This window comes from Cavia porcellus, unplaced genomic scaffold (genome assembly GCF_034190915.1).
Source record: "Cavia porcellus strain 051 isolate PalLab524CR breed Dunkin Hartley unplaced genomic scaffold, mCavPor4.1 scaffold_31, whole genome shotgun sequence".
Lineage (NCBI taxonomy): Eukaryota > Metazoa > Chordata > Mammalia > Rodentia > Caviidae > Cavia > Cavia porcellus.
The window spans coordinates 7,416,227-7,434,292 of record NW_026947514.1 but is presented as its reverse complement, the minus strand read 5'-3'; the positions used below and the strand labels follow the sequence as shown (position 1 = coordinate 7,434,292).

At 42.3% G+C, this 18,066-nt stretch overlaps 1 protein-coding gene across 7 annotated transcripts in view; it reads left to right on the top strand.

The window, feature by feature from the left end:
• Positions 1–18,066, top strand: part of Vrk1 (VRK serine/threonine kinase 1) — a 75,909-nt gene that overhangs the window by 56,010 nt on the left and 1,833 nt on the right. For 4 of the 7 annotated variants that reach the window (XM_023562033.2, XM_063241240.1, XM_003463008.5 and 1 more), the window contains one exon: positions 15,370–15,460. In XM_023562033.2, the coding sequence (XP_023417801.1) occupies positions 15,370–15,460 (91 nt within the window). Of the gene's footprint in view, positions 1–289; positions 978–1,527; positions 1,600–15,369; positions 15,461–18,066 lie in introns of those variants that run through there. The other 3 variants (XM_063241237.1, XM_013144848.3, XM_063241238.1) reach the window with 3 other exon arrangements.

The window sequence follows — 18,066 nt, the reverse complement described above, 5'->3', positions numbered from 1 at the left end:
ATCCTTCTTTATAGCTGAGTGATACTCCATTGTAGTTTCCAATGTTTAACTGTTACAAATTGTGCTGCTAATAAACATGGGTGCACATATTTCACTATAGCATGATGTTTTCAGTTTTTCTGATACATACATATATATATATATATATATATATATATATATATCTTATGTGTAGTAGCAAGTTATAAAATGTCTAAAATGATTTTAACTTGAAATATTGATATCTGTTGAAGGGATTTTGTTAAGTCTCTAAATGACTGGCTGATTTTTTTTTTTTTTTTGTACCTAGGATTTGAACTCACCACCTCTTGCTTACTAGGCAGGCACTTGAATCACTGAGCTAAACCCCTGGCCCTAAGTCTCTAAATGTATAAGTTATGTGTTCTTTTCTGTCAGATCATCCCTTGGGGTTTGACCGTCTCAGTTTTCCCTTGTTTATGGGTATTGTCAGAGAGCTTGCCCTTTGAAAATTTCCTTTTTTGGTGGTTTGGTGTATCTACCATTTGAACGTTATTTTACTTTTTACTATCAGATCTATCTACATATAGAAGAATTAATTTTAGAGATAGACATTAAATAGTAACTTACAGAAGTATATGCACACGCATGAAGAACTGATACCTCTTTAAAATTTACAGCTTTAGTAAGTTGGTGTTGGATTGTTGAACAGAACCGTTTGCAGTCTCACTGTTTGAATGTCCACTTTGTATGCTTTAATTTTGTAACTTGAACAACTGTTTCTAAGAGGACAATATGTAATTTATCAACTAGTGATTTTTTACTGTTTATCTTTTTTGAAATTCTGTATTATTTCTACCCTTTTTCCTGTTTTGCTTTTTTCCTCTTTAAATAAATTTTTAAAAAATTCACTTTAAATTAATTATTGTTATTTTTGCTAATTTGTTGATAAACATACTGACTTCCGTTATTATCTGAAACTAATAAAACTTTAGCTATTTTTGTATAGGAAATAAAAATTACTTTTAGAAGAAAAATAATTTTCTTTAGATTGATTATTTTTACTCCGACTCTTTATTCAGTAGATTTCCTTGAAACTCTCCTATTTCAAACTCGGAGAAAAGGCTTTAATAATAAGTAAAATATCTTTCAAAGCAGAAGCAGCCTATTAAATGATTTTTGTAAATCTTAACATACAAAGCAGGTAGGAATTTCAGAATTGTGTCATGCAATTTACCTTCTTGACCCAAACGAATTTCCTTTCACAAGTTTGTCTCACTGCCTCTGCTGCGTTTCTGTGGTCTTTAGGTGCACTGGAAGCTAGCTCCAGGTGTGAGACACACAAGACCAGGTGGTAGCCAAGTGGCCTTTGCGCCGTGGTAGCCGCAGACTTTCTGTCTGCATACGTGCTTAGACATGCAGCATGCCTTGGCTGCTGGCAACGGGTTTCTTTGCACTAGTCTTTACAGCTAGCTTCTATGATGTTTTTCTGTAAATTGCACTGATCGGGAAGTGCATGCCTCTGCCACAGTGAGAACTTGTTCGGAACAGCTCGCCCTTCCTTTTCAGACCCCCGTCGTCAGATCCTGCATGCTGGGAAGATTTGGTTTCTGCAGGTTGGCTGACTTCACAGCTGAGTAGGTCAGTTTGCTGTGGTGCCAACATCTGTGACCTTGTCAGTGTTGTGTCCTTGGGTGACTGGAAATTTTCTGTTGGATCATCCCTGTGTGTGTAAAGCTTCAGTTAAGGTGAAATAAATTAAGTAAGCCAACTACTGGGAGGTTTGCGTCATTGTTTGCTGTGTTGTGTATACACCTTGCTGATGTGCGGCTATTTTTGTAGTAAAAAGAAATTACCAAAAGTTACCTAGGTCAGGTAAGATCGTGAAACTGCATAATAGCCTTATAATTGAAATGTGTTATTAATGTGGTTGTCTTTTTGTTTATGAAGTAAAATAGTTGGACAATACAAATTTAAAATTTTCTTTTCTTTGGTCTATTCTTAAGCCAGACAACATTTTTTTCCTAATAAATAAAAAATGCTTTCATTTAAAATAGATAGAAGCAGACCTCCACTGATTGAAAAGTTGGGGGCTCCCAAAAGCTTTCTCTTTGAGAAATTATATGCTACTTCCTTTTTAGCAGTTTATTCTACAGTTCAGTTGTTTTTTGTCCCCATGTTTACCAGGAGGCTCAGAAGTAAATATGGTGTTTAACTTAGAAACACAGTAATCATTACATGGTATGTTTGCTCTCTTTTTCTTGCTCATGATTTTTTGAATTATAAAGTATATTTGCTTTGTATTTATCAGAATGATGTCTCTTTTGGAAAGAAGTAGGTTTAATCAATTCAATATATTTCTTTTTAGGTTTTTAGGAGAGGTCCTTTATGCTTAATTTATAGGAATTGATTAACTGTGGAATGAAGCAAGGCTTTCCACCTTTTTTTTGGTAACTGGTGCAGCCTATTTGGAAACTAGAATGAAATGTGAGTTTGCCAACTTGGAAATGTGTTTGGCCAAAGGTCAAGGAGTTTTATTCAGTTCACAGAACTTTGGAATGTTGTAAGCCTGAAGAAGAAAGAGACCAAGAATAAATCTGCCTGTAAAAATATAAAGCCAAAGATTTTCCTTGTTGATTACAACTAAACACTTTTCATGAGAACCTGGCAGTACACGGCAGTGGTTATTGGATTTAGTGTGTACTCTTAAATCAACATTCAATAGTTATTGTATAAGGCCTGATTTATGTACCTGGTCTTGGCTGAGTCCCTGGGGCTACAAAGATCAATAACTCGTCCCATCCTTAAAGAATTCCTCCCTATCCCTTCCAGGCTAGGAACAGCTTAATTTACTGGACGGAGCTCAGTGAGTTAAAAGGACATTAATACCTCCATTAGCTGTTTTCTTCTAGGGCTTTGATTAAGTTGCCTGCTCAACTCGACAGAAAGCACTGTTGATTGGAATCGCTGGATCTGTGTCCCCGGGGATGTGTCCAGCCGCTCTAGAGCTTGGTCCTGCCGTTTGCCTCTTGGCTTCTCAGTGTCTGACAGGGAGTGTTATTCCAGTGAGCCATGTGCATGCAGCCTTCATTCCTCCACCCTGTTATAGCTGGTCTCTAAATTTCTTTTTAGATACTGTATGCTAATTGACTTTTCTAGAGTTTCTCTGAAAAATCATCAGCCATTGTTGAGTAGATCTCTGCTGGCTGTCAGTCCTGAGCAGGGCACAAAGAGAGGAAGAGACGTGGAGGCTTCGTCCCGGTTGGTAGCCTCGGCTGCTGTGATGGATGCCTGCCCTTGCTCTTTCAGAGGCGATGGCACCTCGGACAGCGTTTACCCCTGTAGTCCGGAGGTGGAGTAGCTCTTCCCAAACATGTGCTCAGATTTGGAGGAGAAGCTCTCCACCTGGATGAACACGCTGACTGACGGAGGTGACTGCCTTTCAGGGTCGTCCGTTTCTGCTTTCTAACGGCTCGGTCACAGCGCTGCATTTCTGGGGTGTGAGTGTCTACTCGTATTTTCCTGTAGACCATTTCCATTTCTTTATTTCGAACCTTTTCCCATTTTGTCAAGTAGGTTTTTTTCCACATGAAGTTTTGAGTGAGTTTATTACATATACCCAGAAAAATGCACAAAAAAGTGTGGGATTTGAACTTTACAGAGTGAACATTCGCATTTAAACGTCACCCAATCAAGATAGGAATCATTACAGAATTAGTTTTGCCATTTAAAAAAATACATAGGAGTGACTATGTGCTCTTGTGTTTTTAAATCCAGTTTTATGTCTGAGTTTCTGTGATGTCCATAAGGAAACTTCTTCGTTGTCGCTGTATAGTACCAGCTTTTAACTGTGATTGTATTTAGTTACCTCTTGTGGTGTTGATAGACATTTGAATTATTTCCACTGTTTGACAATTATAATAATGTTAAGAACATTATGATTTCTTTTGAGAAGCATTTATTTCAGACTTGGCAATTCATAGTAGAATTGCTGAGGTATAGGTCATCCATAACATTCAGCTTTAATAGACAGTAGCCAGTTTGTTGAATTTGGTATCAATTTATATTCCCACCAGCACTTGCTACGAGTATCATTTGCTGTCTGACACTAGCTATTGTATTATACTTAATTTTGTCTATTGTAATAGGTGTGCTCTGATTTTTTTATGGTTTTAATTTGACCTCATTAACAAACTGATTTTGAACACCCTTTTATATGCACATTGGCCTTGATTATCTTTTTTTAATATGCACATGAAGTCATTTGATTTCTCCTTTGTTTCCTTTTCTTATTTAGAAAAATGTGGGTTGTCCACTTTCTTTTGATTTGCTAGAGGTCTAGTACTCTGTGTGTACAGATGTGTGTACCTGTGTATGTACTGCACCTGCCATCCTCAGGTCAGTGGATTATCTTTTCACTCTCTTAATATAATTTTTTTTTTTCTTTTTTGGTACCAGGGATCAAACTCACAACCTTGTACTTACCGGGCAAGTGCTTGAGCCACTGAGTTAATCCCCAGCCCTTAATTCAACTTTTAATAAACAGAAATTCTTCATTTTAATGAAGCCTAATTCCCCAGTCTTTTTTGTTTATAGTTACTGCTTTTTTTTTTTTTTAAGATCATGAGGCTGTTACGTTGTCACCAAGAAATTGTATCACATTTAGATCTAAAATGTAGAAGAAGTTGATTTTGTGCATAATGCAAGTCATTATGTGTTTCCCCTGGGTGAATATCTGGTTGATCTGAGCCACTTACAGGAAAGGCGGTCCTATCCCTGGAGCACCACCGCAGGTGCTGAGAAGAGCTGCGCTGGGTGTGTGTGCGCGGCCTGCTCCGCACTCGGCGCACTCCCGGTACCCAGCTACTCGCTTCCTTAACACGGCTGCTAATGTCAACCTCCAGCTTTGTCCTGCAGGCCGGTAACCTTGGCCAGGGGGAGAATCTCAAGATGGAGGCCATCCTGACAACTTAGTGACCCTCAATGGAAAGAACTTGGGCTATACGTCAGTGCTTCCTGTGCCCAGTGTCCCCGCCCAAGTTACCATTGCTTGGCCCCTTTCCATTGCCATACAAATTACAGAATCAGATTATTAATTTTTGGACTTTGATTGAAATTACAGGATTGATATCCTTAAAATATTCTCTTCCATGAGTATGATTTACTGTCTTTATGTAGATATTCTTCCAGTAATCTCAGTCATGTGTGTGGTTTTCTGTGTCTGGAGGATCATACATACTTGCCTTCTCTATTTCCTGCTAATGGTTTTATGGTTTAGATCTAGAATGTCCCCAGAAGCCTTACGGATCCAGAGATGGAAGTCTTAAGAGGTAATTGGATTGTGAGGTGTCTGGATTGCTCTGAATGCAGTTAGGAGGCGAGGCCCCATTGAAGTGGTCTCCGGGAGTGTGTTGGAGGCTCGTGCTTGTTCCTGGCCTCTGTGGGGTGAGTTGCTTTCCTTCCCCACTCCCTTCTCCTGTGCTGTTCCTGCCGTGTAGCAGCTACAGCCCATGGACTGAATTCCCCAGAGCAGCTGGCCAGATTAAACCCTTCTCCTTCCAGGTGTAAGTGTGTCTCATGTGTCTCAGTGACAGGAGCTGACTGGTACATGCTATGAGTGACTTAATTCTTGTTCTTCTACATGATTTGTAATTTTTTCAAACTTTGCCTTCATGTCATCCAGTTGTCAGCTATGTCTGGTGTTGGCTATTTCTACTGTGTTAGTACCGTGATGAGTACAGTATTGTTCTTTTAGAGCCATAGTTTCCTTATTATTATGTTTTCCTTTTTAACATTTTTTCTCATTTTTAATCTGTTGTTTTTAAGCTACTGATGCATTTAATGAAACTTTCTTTTTCTTGGGAGGACAGTATTCTGCTTCCGAGTGGAGGCTTCAGTAACCTTTCACATGCTATGAATATTTATTTTCTTTTGTCCTTAGTACTTCGACTTTCTTGGCATGCTTTTCCTGTTCCTCTTACTCATATTGAGTAGAGATAGTTTTACATGGACTCATTACACTGTTGTGTTTGTGGTCTCTGACTTTCTCTTTTCATCAGAGTGTGTTTCTTGTCCTCTGTTATGGTTTAGATCCTAAATGTGCCCCCAGAGCCTCAGTATTCCAAAGGTGCTTGAAGCAGAGTGCTGTGCTCACCGGCAGGTTAGTCCGTCGATGATTTCAGAGTGGACCTGCCGTTAGGGGGCGAGTCTGTCTGGGGATGTGGCATGGCAGGGTGCAGGTGTCCCCAGCTTCTCCTCACTGTCTGCTTCCTGGCCACCGTGCTGCCAGCAGCTTTCCTGCCCCAGACCCTTCTGCCGGCCATTTGTCCCTTCAAGCCAGCCATCCGTGCATGTGCCTAAATAAACCTCCCTCCTTTAAGCTGTGGGTGTGGTTGCCCGGTCTTGTGTCCCAGTGATGAGTAAGTGGCTGGACAGCCTCGTAGTTGGGTCTTGAGGGATTTGGATTGCTCTTACAGGGGCAATCCCTGTAAGAGAAGAGGTACGATCTGGTGAGACGGAGACCACATTATGTGTTTCTCTCCAGCTCTTGCTTCCATTCTCTTTCAGCTGTAAGAGGCAAAAATCTCAGTCATTCGTTCAACATGTTATTAGTTAATTCATAGTGAAAGAGGGACTTCACAAGCCATCTCTTACCCATGGCTTTAGGTCTTTTATGTTTTCTTACTGATTTTTTTCTTTTGTCATTTGTCTTGGTAAGCCCCTGTTTATTCCTGAAGGAAATTTGTGAATGATTTTGATTATTCATCCCTCCTTCTCCAGGCTTCTTCCCAGAAAGGGAAGGAACAAAATGGTAGCTCTTACTTCTGGTGGCTCACTACGAAGCTGGGAAGGCCTTCCCTTCCCTTTCCCAGGGCTTTGGGGTCTTGTTTTGCGTGCTGTTTGGCATGCACCTTCTGGTTGGGGGTTGCAGGTGAACAGTCTCAGAACAGTGTTGGTTCCATTGTTCCCCCAGGGTGTTCAGCGGGGTGCGGGTGCATGTTGCTTCTTGGAAGTGCCTGGCACACGGCGTGGCCATGGTTTTCAGAGGGCGGGCTGTGCCACTGCGCCACTGCAGTTTGCTGCTGAAGTACTGTGGAGTGACTGTTCTGGGCTCGTTCCTTTACGGTTTTTCGTGGGAGAAAGCTGTGCAATCGTGTCCTCTTACTGTCCCCTCTTATATGGTAACACGTTTAGCTTGTTTGTGTGTGAACATTTAGAGGTAATAGTATCTGTGTCCTTTCCCCACGACAGTAAATCCTCATTGCTCCTCACCGACCGGCTCTGTGACGTCCAGCTGAGGTCTGAGCACCAGTGTAACTGTTTCTACCCTGTGTTGTTATTAGCGTTAATGAATCTAACTGACTGGTATTTTTGCTAACCATTTTCTATTGTTTTCTGTGCTCTCTTATTGGGTTCATTTTTCAGTTTATGCTCAAGTAATTTTTTTTTTAAAAGAGCTTAAGAATGGCAAAGCATTTGAATCTTGAAAAGTCTAAAAATGTTTATATTGTGTTCTAGTTGAGTAATTTGGCCATATAATGAGTTTTTAATTAGAAGACATTGCTTTGTTGTCTGTTAGCATTCAGTTGATTTTGATTTTTTACTAGATTTCTGTTTAATTCACTCGTGAAGCTTCTTGTTCTCTACACTGAGATTCTGCAGTAACTGCATGCTTCATCTTGTTATAAAAGTCATGCATGCTTCTTGGTACTTGATGGGCCCTTTCGTGTCACACACCTGGTGCCATCTATAACTCTGGGCGGATGTGTGTCTGGGTAAGGGCCTCTGTCCGCTTGTCTGCATCCCGTCCTCAGGAACCCCACTACAGGAGTTGCCTTGCCTTCCGATGCGTCTCTTGCCCTCCGTGAGTGCTCTGCTCCTGTGCCGGCCACTGTTCTCGGTGGAGCTGCGGGCCTCTAGTTCGCATGTTTCATCGGTTCTGTTATTCAGTCCTATTTTAAGGGAAGTGGCTGCTTTTTCTTTATGTCAGCTTATTTTTGTTTTATTGCTGTGATAGCAGCTTAAGTCTCTTTGAGAATAGTTTGTATAATTTTTCGTTTATATTGACTCCTTTGGCATAGTTACTAGTTCTTCAGTCTTAGTTTATTATCTTTGTTGTTGGTTCTGTGATTCCCCTTAGATTTTGTCCATCTTTATTATCCATTCCTGTATTTTATAAATTGACTAATTTTAATAACATTCCTCAGCCCAGATGGAAATGCCTGTTTAGCCGTTAGTTTCATTACAAATGTCTACTGCGAGCGATTTCAGGAGGTTGAGAGACCCGAGGCAGGATAGCTTGTGTGTATGGATGCCAGACTCTGCTTCTCCAGATCCTTTGTTCTGTCCAGGCGGGCTCTTCAGCACCTGTCCTGTGGGTCATTCTATTGCATGGGTTTATCAGGCTTGAGTGGCCCCAGGGCTGCATGTTAGAATCAACCAGCTGCTTTGAAATATCCCACTGCCTGGGCTGTGCTGTCCAGATGAGTGAGATAAAAAGCTGTTAGGGTGGGATCCAGGCCTTGGAAGCTTTTCTTTTCTGTTTTTTTTTTTGGGTGGTGATGGGGGTTGAACCCAGGGATGCATTCCTTCTGAGCTATATCCCCAGGTTCTTTTATTTTGTTACTTTTAAATTTTGAGACACAGTCTTATTGAGCTTCCCAAGCTGGCCTTGAACTTGAGATCCTTCTGCCTCAGCTGCCCAAGTAGCTGAAATTACTGCTCATCTCTCAGGAAATTATTAAAGTTTCTGAGTGATTCCAGTGGAGTTGAGAACCACTGTAAATAATAAGTTGAGTGTCTGAATTCTAGCTTCTATGTAGAAAATGGCCCTTTTGTGTAAAAAGCAGATATTGGGCATTTTAGATTCTAAGTATTGCTGTTTATCAGCTCTGTTGGCAGTTTTTGTGTGTGGGCAGATGGTAAAATGCACACACACCCTGTGTTGATCTTTGTACAGATAAGTACCTTGCTAGACGAGACAGAGAAAGGAAATTTGGTATCATATAAATGTCTTAAATGGTGCCCAGGGGATTTTATTTGTTGAAGTAATGGAAGGACAGAATTCTAAGATGTACTCAAAATTAAATGAATCCACTTTTCTTTGATATTATGACCAGTTCTTAGGGAATGTCAGACAATTCTATGCATTTATTTTTAATAAGGGGTGAGTTTAAAACAACACACTTTCTATGGGAATGATAGTATCTGTCTTGTGTATGAGGTTGTTACGAGGATTAAGGGAGATGTATGAAGAGTTAGAGGAGTGTCAGGCACACAGCAAGTAACCGGTAATGTTACCGCAGTGCCGCTGTTCTGCTGTTACTTCACCTACTATTTATTTTCTCATCTCTGGCTTCTCGATAGCATGAAAGTAACATGGAATGTTTTCATTTGAATTTCCTAACACCCTCTTTAGAGCTAACATCACACACCCTTGAAAGTTGAATTATGAGATAGGGTATTAGGCAGGTATAAATGAGGCCTGACCTTACATTTTGCGTGATGAATGTGTGTTATAGATTGTTTTGAATAATAAATATTTGTGAGTTGGTAAAAGTTGATTTTTTGTAATAAATGACAAGATGGTAATTACTGTGAAATAAAGACTCCAAGTGTAGCTTCATAACTACTTACATTAAAAACATATAACTCAAATTAATAAGTTGGTTATTAAAATTTCCCCCTGATGCTCTTAACTGGAGAAAGATAATAGGTAGTTGACATAAAACAGAGGGCTCCTGACCACCAGGTTTTGTGCCTGCTGTTTCTGTCTGTGCATTTTAGAGTGCAGTGTTTTGTGAACAGAGCTTTAGTAAGGAATGATCGGGCAGGCTTTTTTATAGTAACTCAAACACAGCCTTGTATGTTTTGTAAGAAACTTGTTCATATCTAGCGTGCGATCAGTTAACTACTCACTGCTATATAGGAGTTTGGTTTTCATTGAAATATTTATCTTTGTAAATATTATAAATAATATTTAAATTTATAAATAAATAATACTTTAAGTCAATATCTTTATAAACATTATCCTCAGTGTATCACATTGTAGCTTTCAGAGTCTTTCATTTTTATTTCTTGAGAAATCTTCAGAGAACCTAGTATTGGTAACAGGATATCAACCCTGTAAACTTTAGGTTATCATAAACATTTATGTAATACTATGTAGTCTGCCAAGACTTTTAAATTCTTTTAGAAGATGCACATGAGATGCATCTTTTCACAGAGGAGGAAGCTAAAGCTCAGAGGGCGACTTGTCCAGGGCCACATAACCATTGTTACATGGTCAGAGAGTCTCAAGGAGCTTAAACAATTGCCCAGTGATTTTGGGCATAAAGTATTAAAGATGAGGCATAGCTGTTTAACCATGCGTTGTCCTTACTGTAATGCCTTAACCTTGCTGAGGGTTTTGACATTAACGGTCCAAGTGGTGGAACCCAGGGTAGAACTGTGTGAGGCGATACCATGCCGATGGTGCTGTGTGGACGGAGGACACACTGTGGACTAGCGCCTGCTCTCTGCCCCGCGAAGCTCTGGACCATCCTTCAGCTTCTTGAATTTTCAGTGTTTGCTCTGGCTGAGGTTTCACAGCCCTTCTGACCTGAGTGGCGCTGGACTCCCAGCAGCCCCGTGGGGGGTTCGGTGCTGTGGCAAACGCCCGTGGGAGGTGAGGTTGCAGTTGCCATTCCTCTGTGCAGTCTGGCCAGGAGCGAGTACTCATGCCGCACTCCTGTGGGCCCTGCCGTCCAGGCTCAGCTTGTTTCTCTGCTCCCCTCCTGTTTGTCTGAGGACAGTGAGTGACAGCAGGGCTGTCTGAGCAGGGACACGCATGTGCATTAAGCAGGGCAGACAGCTCCTGCCTGCCTTGTGGAATCGGTGCCTTCGACGTGCGTGCATGTTCCAGCCTCTGGGGAAGCAGCCAGTTCTGAGAGGCTGACATGTGCTCAGGGCTCCCAAATGCACACTCACACGGATGAGCTGTAATTTCCAGGGTGTTATTTTCAGAGAATTACGGTCCATTCCTAAACCTTCTCGGTACTGTCAGGGTGGGGTCACCGAGTTGGTTAAGAACGTGGATATCCCAGACTGTGTGAGCCATGAATGTAGACATTTCCTTTGGCTCAACTCTTTCCCTCAGATATGTTGATAGCAAAATTACATAAGTTGTTTCCTCTTCTGAACTGCAGGGTAGATCACTAAAAGTGTCCAGGAAAGAAAGATCTAACCGTAAACAAATAACAGCAAATAAAACAGGCAGAACAAGAGTGGACTTGCTGTGCTGTTGTGCATGTGCGTGGATTGCTGTTTCCCCAAGTGGAATTGGATGGGAGTGGGGGGACGGTGTGCACTTCAGCAGACTCCGCCATGGGACACTGAAGAGAGTTTTGTGAATCGCGGTTTATGGGAAGCAAGCCGTGGTGGAATCTGAGTATGCATGTACACTTGGTATTTTATAAAACCCGAAAGTCCTGCCTTCCTTGAATGTGTTCGTAGCCCTTGGGAGTGAAGCCTGCCACCCGGTGCTCCTGAGTGCGCGGTGAGGTAGGTGGGTGCTGTTGTGGGGATCACTGTTCCCCCTGCAGCCTTCCACCCTGAACCTGCTCCCGCTAACAGCACCTCAGTGCTTTAGGGCAGGGTGTGTTCCTGCCTGGCTCGCTGGCCTGTTGTGAAGTCATGGACTCTGCTAACCCATTCCCCTTCTTTTCACCTTTTTCTCTTAATGATAGCTGACTTTTCCTGTGTTTTGTTAAAATGTATTTCTGATGCTGTAAGGTCTATTTAAATAGCAGCTTTCGAAGGACTGGTGGAGTCATCTCTCTGTTACGGTAACAGGGGTTGAATAGTTGCTCTAAGGGTGCAGATCCTAGGCATTCCTGTATAAAACCGTCTGCGATGCCCGGCAAGAAGTACAAAGATGAGAAACCTTTGTCTTTGATCCTCGTGGGCGTGCTGTGTGAGAGGAGCGACATGGAGGGGCAGGCAGCGGGTTTCATTTGCTGGCCAAGGAGGAGGCGTGCTCTGGAGCGGGAAGCCAGGAAGAGCGAGCAGCCCTGAGCTTAGTCTGGTGCCGGCAGGTGAGAAGCGCTGGGCAGGCACCCTCTGTTCTTCTCCCACTTGTAAATGCTGTGGTAGGGTGTATGTGTTTGTTTCTTCTTCATGCAGGATACGCCCTGTCTTTTGTTTTCCATTACTCTTGAATGATCAATGTCCTATTTTTAGTTACTGTTATGGAATGTAATACCAGTTTATAAAGGGTAAACATCTGTGTGGTGTTTCAGGTGGCCATAAGGCGGAGTGATATGGGCAGTCACCCATTTGTATTCACAGTTCTTTGGCACGTGGCAAACATTGGCATGTTTTAGGTGGCCTTTCTCAGTTTTTAAAATAAAGTTGTGCGAATATTGTAAGGGGGAAGGGAACCGCAGTGACACCACCTGCAGCCTCAGCTGTGACTGTCGCTGTAACCCTGATGGCTTTTCTTTGAGGCTGTCAGAGCACCCAAAGGTGATGGTTTGATGCCCTCCTTGGGAAACAGAGTTGGTCTGTGGTTTTGCATCTGAAGAGTTTAATTCCCTTCTCCATTGAAACAGCTTTATTGCTCTCCAGTCAGTGTTTGGACTATTAGGAAATTACCAGTCCAACTGCATCTGGCTGATATGTCTCACTGTTTCCGAATTGGAAGTGAGAAGCTGCTAATTAACTAAATTTTAACCTAGCATATCTGAGCACTTCAAAGAGGTGACGTGTCACACATACACTAGAGTCCTTTGAAATGATTTTTGAAAGATATTTTAGCTGTGCTGAATTAAAAGAAAACACTATTGTCAGTGTGTTTTATAAGTTGTGCTTGTGTGTCATGTGATGTTTTGGATTCACTTCTAAATGCAAATAAAAGGAACTAAGAGACCTGATATAGAAGGCTACAGAATCAGAGATTAGCATAGTCTCTTTGTTAAACCAGTTTTTTGGTCAAAGGGAGTCAACATATGCACTATGTGAAGCCTAAAGGTGTTGTTTGGAGGTCCTCAGAAGAGGGGGGCCGGCACCCGCTTGTCGCGGAGTTTACTCACTGCCTTAAAAATGCACAGCACGCCGAGAGCCCATTAAGCCAAGGATCTGGGTTTGCGTCTGGACAGGTGGTCTGCAGACCACCAGCGCCCTGGTCCACGCAATGCACGTTCTCAGAAGAGTGGGCCGCAGCTACTGGCTGAAGTGTGGGTTCATGGAACTTGGTGTTTTCCCTGATAAGTGCTGCCTAAAGCACACGCGCTCTTTTTGTTGGCTGGACACTGTCTTATTTTCATCCCTAGATGATTTACCTGCATGGAGACTAAGAAAACCCCTTTTCATTAAATGAGCTTGAAAACAAGACGAGTACACTAAGTCTTGGGTAGAAAACATTGGATAGCTCCTTTTATAATAAGCCTGTTAAAGTCTGCCCTCCAAAAATGAGAAAATATATTCACTGCTGTATGGAAAGCAACATAGAACTGAGATATTCCTCCTTAATTTTGGTCTGAAGGAACAAAAGTGTCTGTGTTTATTCCTGCCTAATGCATCACAAGTCTGCTGACATGCGAACCTTGGAGTCTTGGCTGGCGTTAATCAGGCCTGTGCACCGGCAGGAAAGATGTACCTAATGCACTCCATCAGTGCAGTTTGCATATGGAAGTTCTCACAGGGGAGCTGCCCTGTGCCAGCTGAGGGTTACCTGCCCACTGCAGTTATTGTATGTAATTATCGAACCAATCTGTTCAGCCCAGCAGGGTTTAGATGGTAATCATGAAGCAACACTTTGGAAAAGAAAGATGTAAGGCACTCTCCCCTTTTCTCATCAGTTAGATGGAGTCACAACCACTCTTCCAGCTATTTTTGAGAACCTGTACCCCTATACAAATCTGCCAAATGAAAGCTTTGGATCCTCAGGTGTAGGCAGGTTGTTTTTGTGTGTGGGAAGTGTTTTTCCTAGGATCAGGGTGAGGTCTCCTGAGTTCTGATCTCCCCACGGCCATCTTACCCATGTTTTCAAGCAGTGGGTTTCAGCCCGAGACACGGGCGCAGTGCTTCTGACCATTCGGCAGGGCAGAGAGCTTGGCTTGGAGAGGGCCCAGCTTGCACCACTCCGCTCCGCACCGCAGCTCTCCGGAGTGTTGCCGTCAGGGAAAGCGGAGTGTGCTGTCAGCAGGTATTAGCTTCTCTCACCACGGTGCGCCGATGGCCTGCAGCAAGGAGCGCTCTCAGATGAAGTTTTACTTAGGATTAATTGTTAGAAAATATAAATGAGGGTTTTCGGTTGCATTATGAATCTGAAATTGGAGACTTCTCAGATGGTTTCTTAAATGGTCCAAACTAATTTTAGATGGTACACACTTATTTTAAGTACCCTAGAGAAACTTTGAGTTAAAACTTGGATTTTTGCACATTTAAATTTGAAATTATGTAGGATAAAGATTTGTGAAAGTTAATAGTTTTGTATTTGTTACTGATGTCCCTTTATAATTATACCTGTGTACCTACATAGAAAACACAAAAATCTTCTAAATAATTTGCAAAACTTGACTTTTATAGAAGTCCTAATTAGAAGATTTTTTTGTTTTAGTTTTGAGACGGGGTCTTAGTAAGCTGCCCAGGTTGGGCTCTAACTTGTGATCCTCCTGCTTCAGCCTCCCAGGGGGCTGAGACTACAGTTGTGTACTACGGTGCCTGGTGTTTAGGAGATGTTGTGTAATAGACATAAAATAAGAAAACTGAATTAATATTGGAGACAATCGGAAGATGATGGGAAATAAGCATGGACTCCCAATAACTCCCAGCTAGGAGAGTAACAGGAGACCTGAACAAATAGTGGAGAATCCTGGGAGTTTGGATGTTTTAGGAATTTTGCCCCTTTCAAGCCAGACATTTATAATAAATCTTACTTATTTAAACATTTAAATATGTAACACAAGGTACTTATTTAAACTTATCAAAGGTACTTAAGTTACTTAAACATATCATAAAAGGTACTACAGAAGATAATTACAGGAAGCTTGCCATTATTGCTCCTCAGATCTCAGAGTTGTCATTGGCCTCAGTGAGTGAGGAGAGCAGTGTAGAACACTGTTTTGAAGGGTTTCTCTGTGGTCAGTGCTTATGGGTAAAGTGTAGCTTTCAGGGATGAGCTCGATGCAAAGATGACCATCAGAGTTGGGTGGACGAATGCCCCAGCATGCAGACCAGCCCTGCAGCTGGACACAGTCTCACGCCCATTCCTCTCCTTGGCGACCACTGTCCTCAGGTGAGGACTGTTCTTCCTGTAGCTTTGACACAGCCACGCTTCCGTGCGTTCGTGTATATCCACGTCTGTGCTAAGTTTGGGTACGTACTTATTTGACCCTTGGCCTGCTTCTCTTTTAAATTTTTATGTGTAAGAAGAGAAAGAAAGCCGTGGAAGAAAACACAGAATCGAGCGTTGAAGACATGGAGTGCTCCCATCCCCAGATGGAGGAGGCCCCGCAGACCCGTGAGTGAACAGTTCGCTTATCTTTTCTGTGCCAGGCACACACTGCATTTCCTCCTGCTGGATGAGGGACTAACGTTGGTCACTCCACTTTGATTTTTAATAAAATACATAAATAGCTCTTACATTTGTATCGTATTATCCTAGTGTCCTCTGTGCATCCATTACTTATGGAGGGAAGCGCTCTGGTTTTGCAGACACGGAGCGTTTAAGTGGTGGAGCTGGTGTGGAGTTTTAGCTCTCAGGCCGGTCACTTCCACTCCCTCAGACTGACCCTTCCAGCTCTGGGAATGACAGCGAGGTCCAGGTCAGTTAGGGGCTAGGCTTATCACAGCCGCACACTACCACTTGCCTGAGTTGCCTGCTTGCACCCCATAAAGCCTGCCAACTGTAGGGGACAAAGAATGGAATCTGTCTTACATGGCCTGGAATGCAAGCTGCCGCTACAGGCGCTTCAAGCAGTGGAGAGCTCTGGAATGGCACTGGCAAAGGCACCCGCTGCCCAGGGCAGAGCTGGCTGGACTGTGAGCCAGGGTGGGGAAGAAACAGCTGGACGGGGTGCTCTGGGGGTCCCGAGTGCTGCTGTGCTTGACACAGTAAGGAGAGATTAATTTCTGCCCATACTACTTTTTTCAAAAAAAAGATTTCTTGTCTGTCTGTCTGCGTTTTGTTGATCTGTTATTTTGTTGGTCCTAAAATACTTCTTGATTTCTAATGAAAAGGCTCGTTTTGGGTAGCAGTTTTGTTTGGCATAAAGACCTGTGGAGAGAGATCCGTGATACATTTTAACCTCTTGGACCTGGTGCAAATGCACGTGAGTGCAAAGCAGTGTGCAGCTTGCAGAGAGTTGCCTTGCTCCTGGCTTTCCCAGCACGTCATCTCTTACGGCCAGGACACCCTCAGGGTTAACCGCGCTCCCCTGAGACTCCGGAGACCCCTGTGGGAGGTGTGGAGGACCGCACTCCGGAGGCTCCGGGGTTCCAAGCGGTCCCTCGCTTTTCTGCTGTGTCCTTTCTTTGCTGCTGTGCAGCTGTGCTCCGCCCGCCTCCTGTCTTGCGCATTTTGTTACTAGGAAGTGAGTCCAAGGAGCTACACATCCAAGCGAGTCTCAGCCAGAGGTGCGTGGGAACGCGATGAAGGATTTATATAGATAGAGCAATAGTCTCACTTTTGACAGAATCTCTTGGGTTTTAAACTGGCAGTTGAGTTTAGCAGAGGCCCTGCGCTGTTCGCAGTGCCACAGGGTCCGTGGCACTGGTGCCGCCCCCGGAGGAGCAGGCGCTCAGCTGCCCGCGGCGCTTCGGCTCCCACGCAGCAGAGATGTTTGTTTGGATAGATAAATGACTTTAAATTCTGGTGTGACTATGAAAACACGTTCACAGTGCCTAAAGTTTTAATGTAAGCTCCGTATACGGACGGTTTTTCCGTAGGGAAGTATATTAGCATTTTTGTTTTATGGATTAGAAGAGAGAGGGCTCATAATTTTAAGGACAGTAATTCATAGTTTTGGTACAACTTTCTAAGATGATAAAGAATCATCAGATTCTCCTACATAAACCCTGAATTGCTTTAATTAAATGTTTTATTTTCTCTTTGTAATTCATTTTCCTCTTAATTTACTATCAGACTATTCATTAAAAATAATACTGCCTTGGATGATAAAATGTAACTACTTCTAGGAAGAAATAAAGCATAAAACAAACATGAGTGTTGTTTAAAAAACAATATCTATATATATACAGACACATACACACATACACATGCACACATCAGTTTAAAGTAACTTGAAGGGGAAGGTATATTATTATCTTTGAAATTTAAAAAAATTTTTAAGACTCATATAATTCACTTCAGTGAATTTTCTGTTTTAGGGCTTTAGAGTTTGTATCATAAGTGTGTTTCAGGAATAGTTACCTCTGACTGCAGCTTTAGAAATGTCAGTTTCTTCATTAACAATTTTATTTTCAAACACAATTTATGGTTTACAATATGGTGAGAGATTTTTCTCCCTGTGTGATCTTTCAGAATGCTGTACCTAGCAAAATGAGAGCAACTTTCCTGTAATATCTATTTAGACCATTTTTAAAACGTGTATAATTTTCTTGATACACCTAAACTCATTTTGAATAGTTGGGGGTCTATTGTCCAAGAACACATTCTGAAAGCTTTCTGCGTGGGTATTGTGTGGGTTTTCTTAGAAAAAGAGAGTGGGGGACAGGGTGGTTTTCAAGAAGAACAGAGGCCTCTAATCCTTTTATTTTTATGCAAGGCATAATTTTTACCAATTGAGAAAATTTGGTTATTTGCTACAAGTAATTTTTCCTCTGACAAAATGATAAGCCTTAAAGACCGTGCATAGTCTGGCATTGCAAAACCATGCCAATATTTCAGAATTGTACTAAAAGTAGTTAGTGTAGCCATGATCTTTATGGCTAGCGTACTTGTCCCTCCTGTTCGTAAAATGGAGACTACTCTTGTCTCTCGCTGGTATTCTTTTTGAAGCACCATGGGTTTGGGGCCATTCCTGAGCATTCTTTGCGGGAAGCATGACCAGTTAGGAAATAGATATTTTTAAGAGAACCCTCGAAAGAAATTTTCCACTTGTTTTT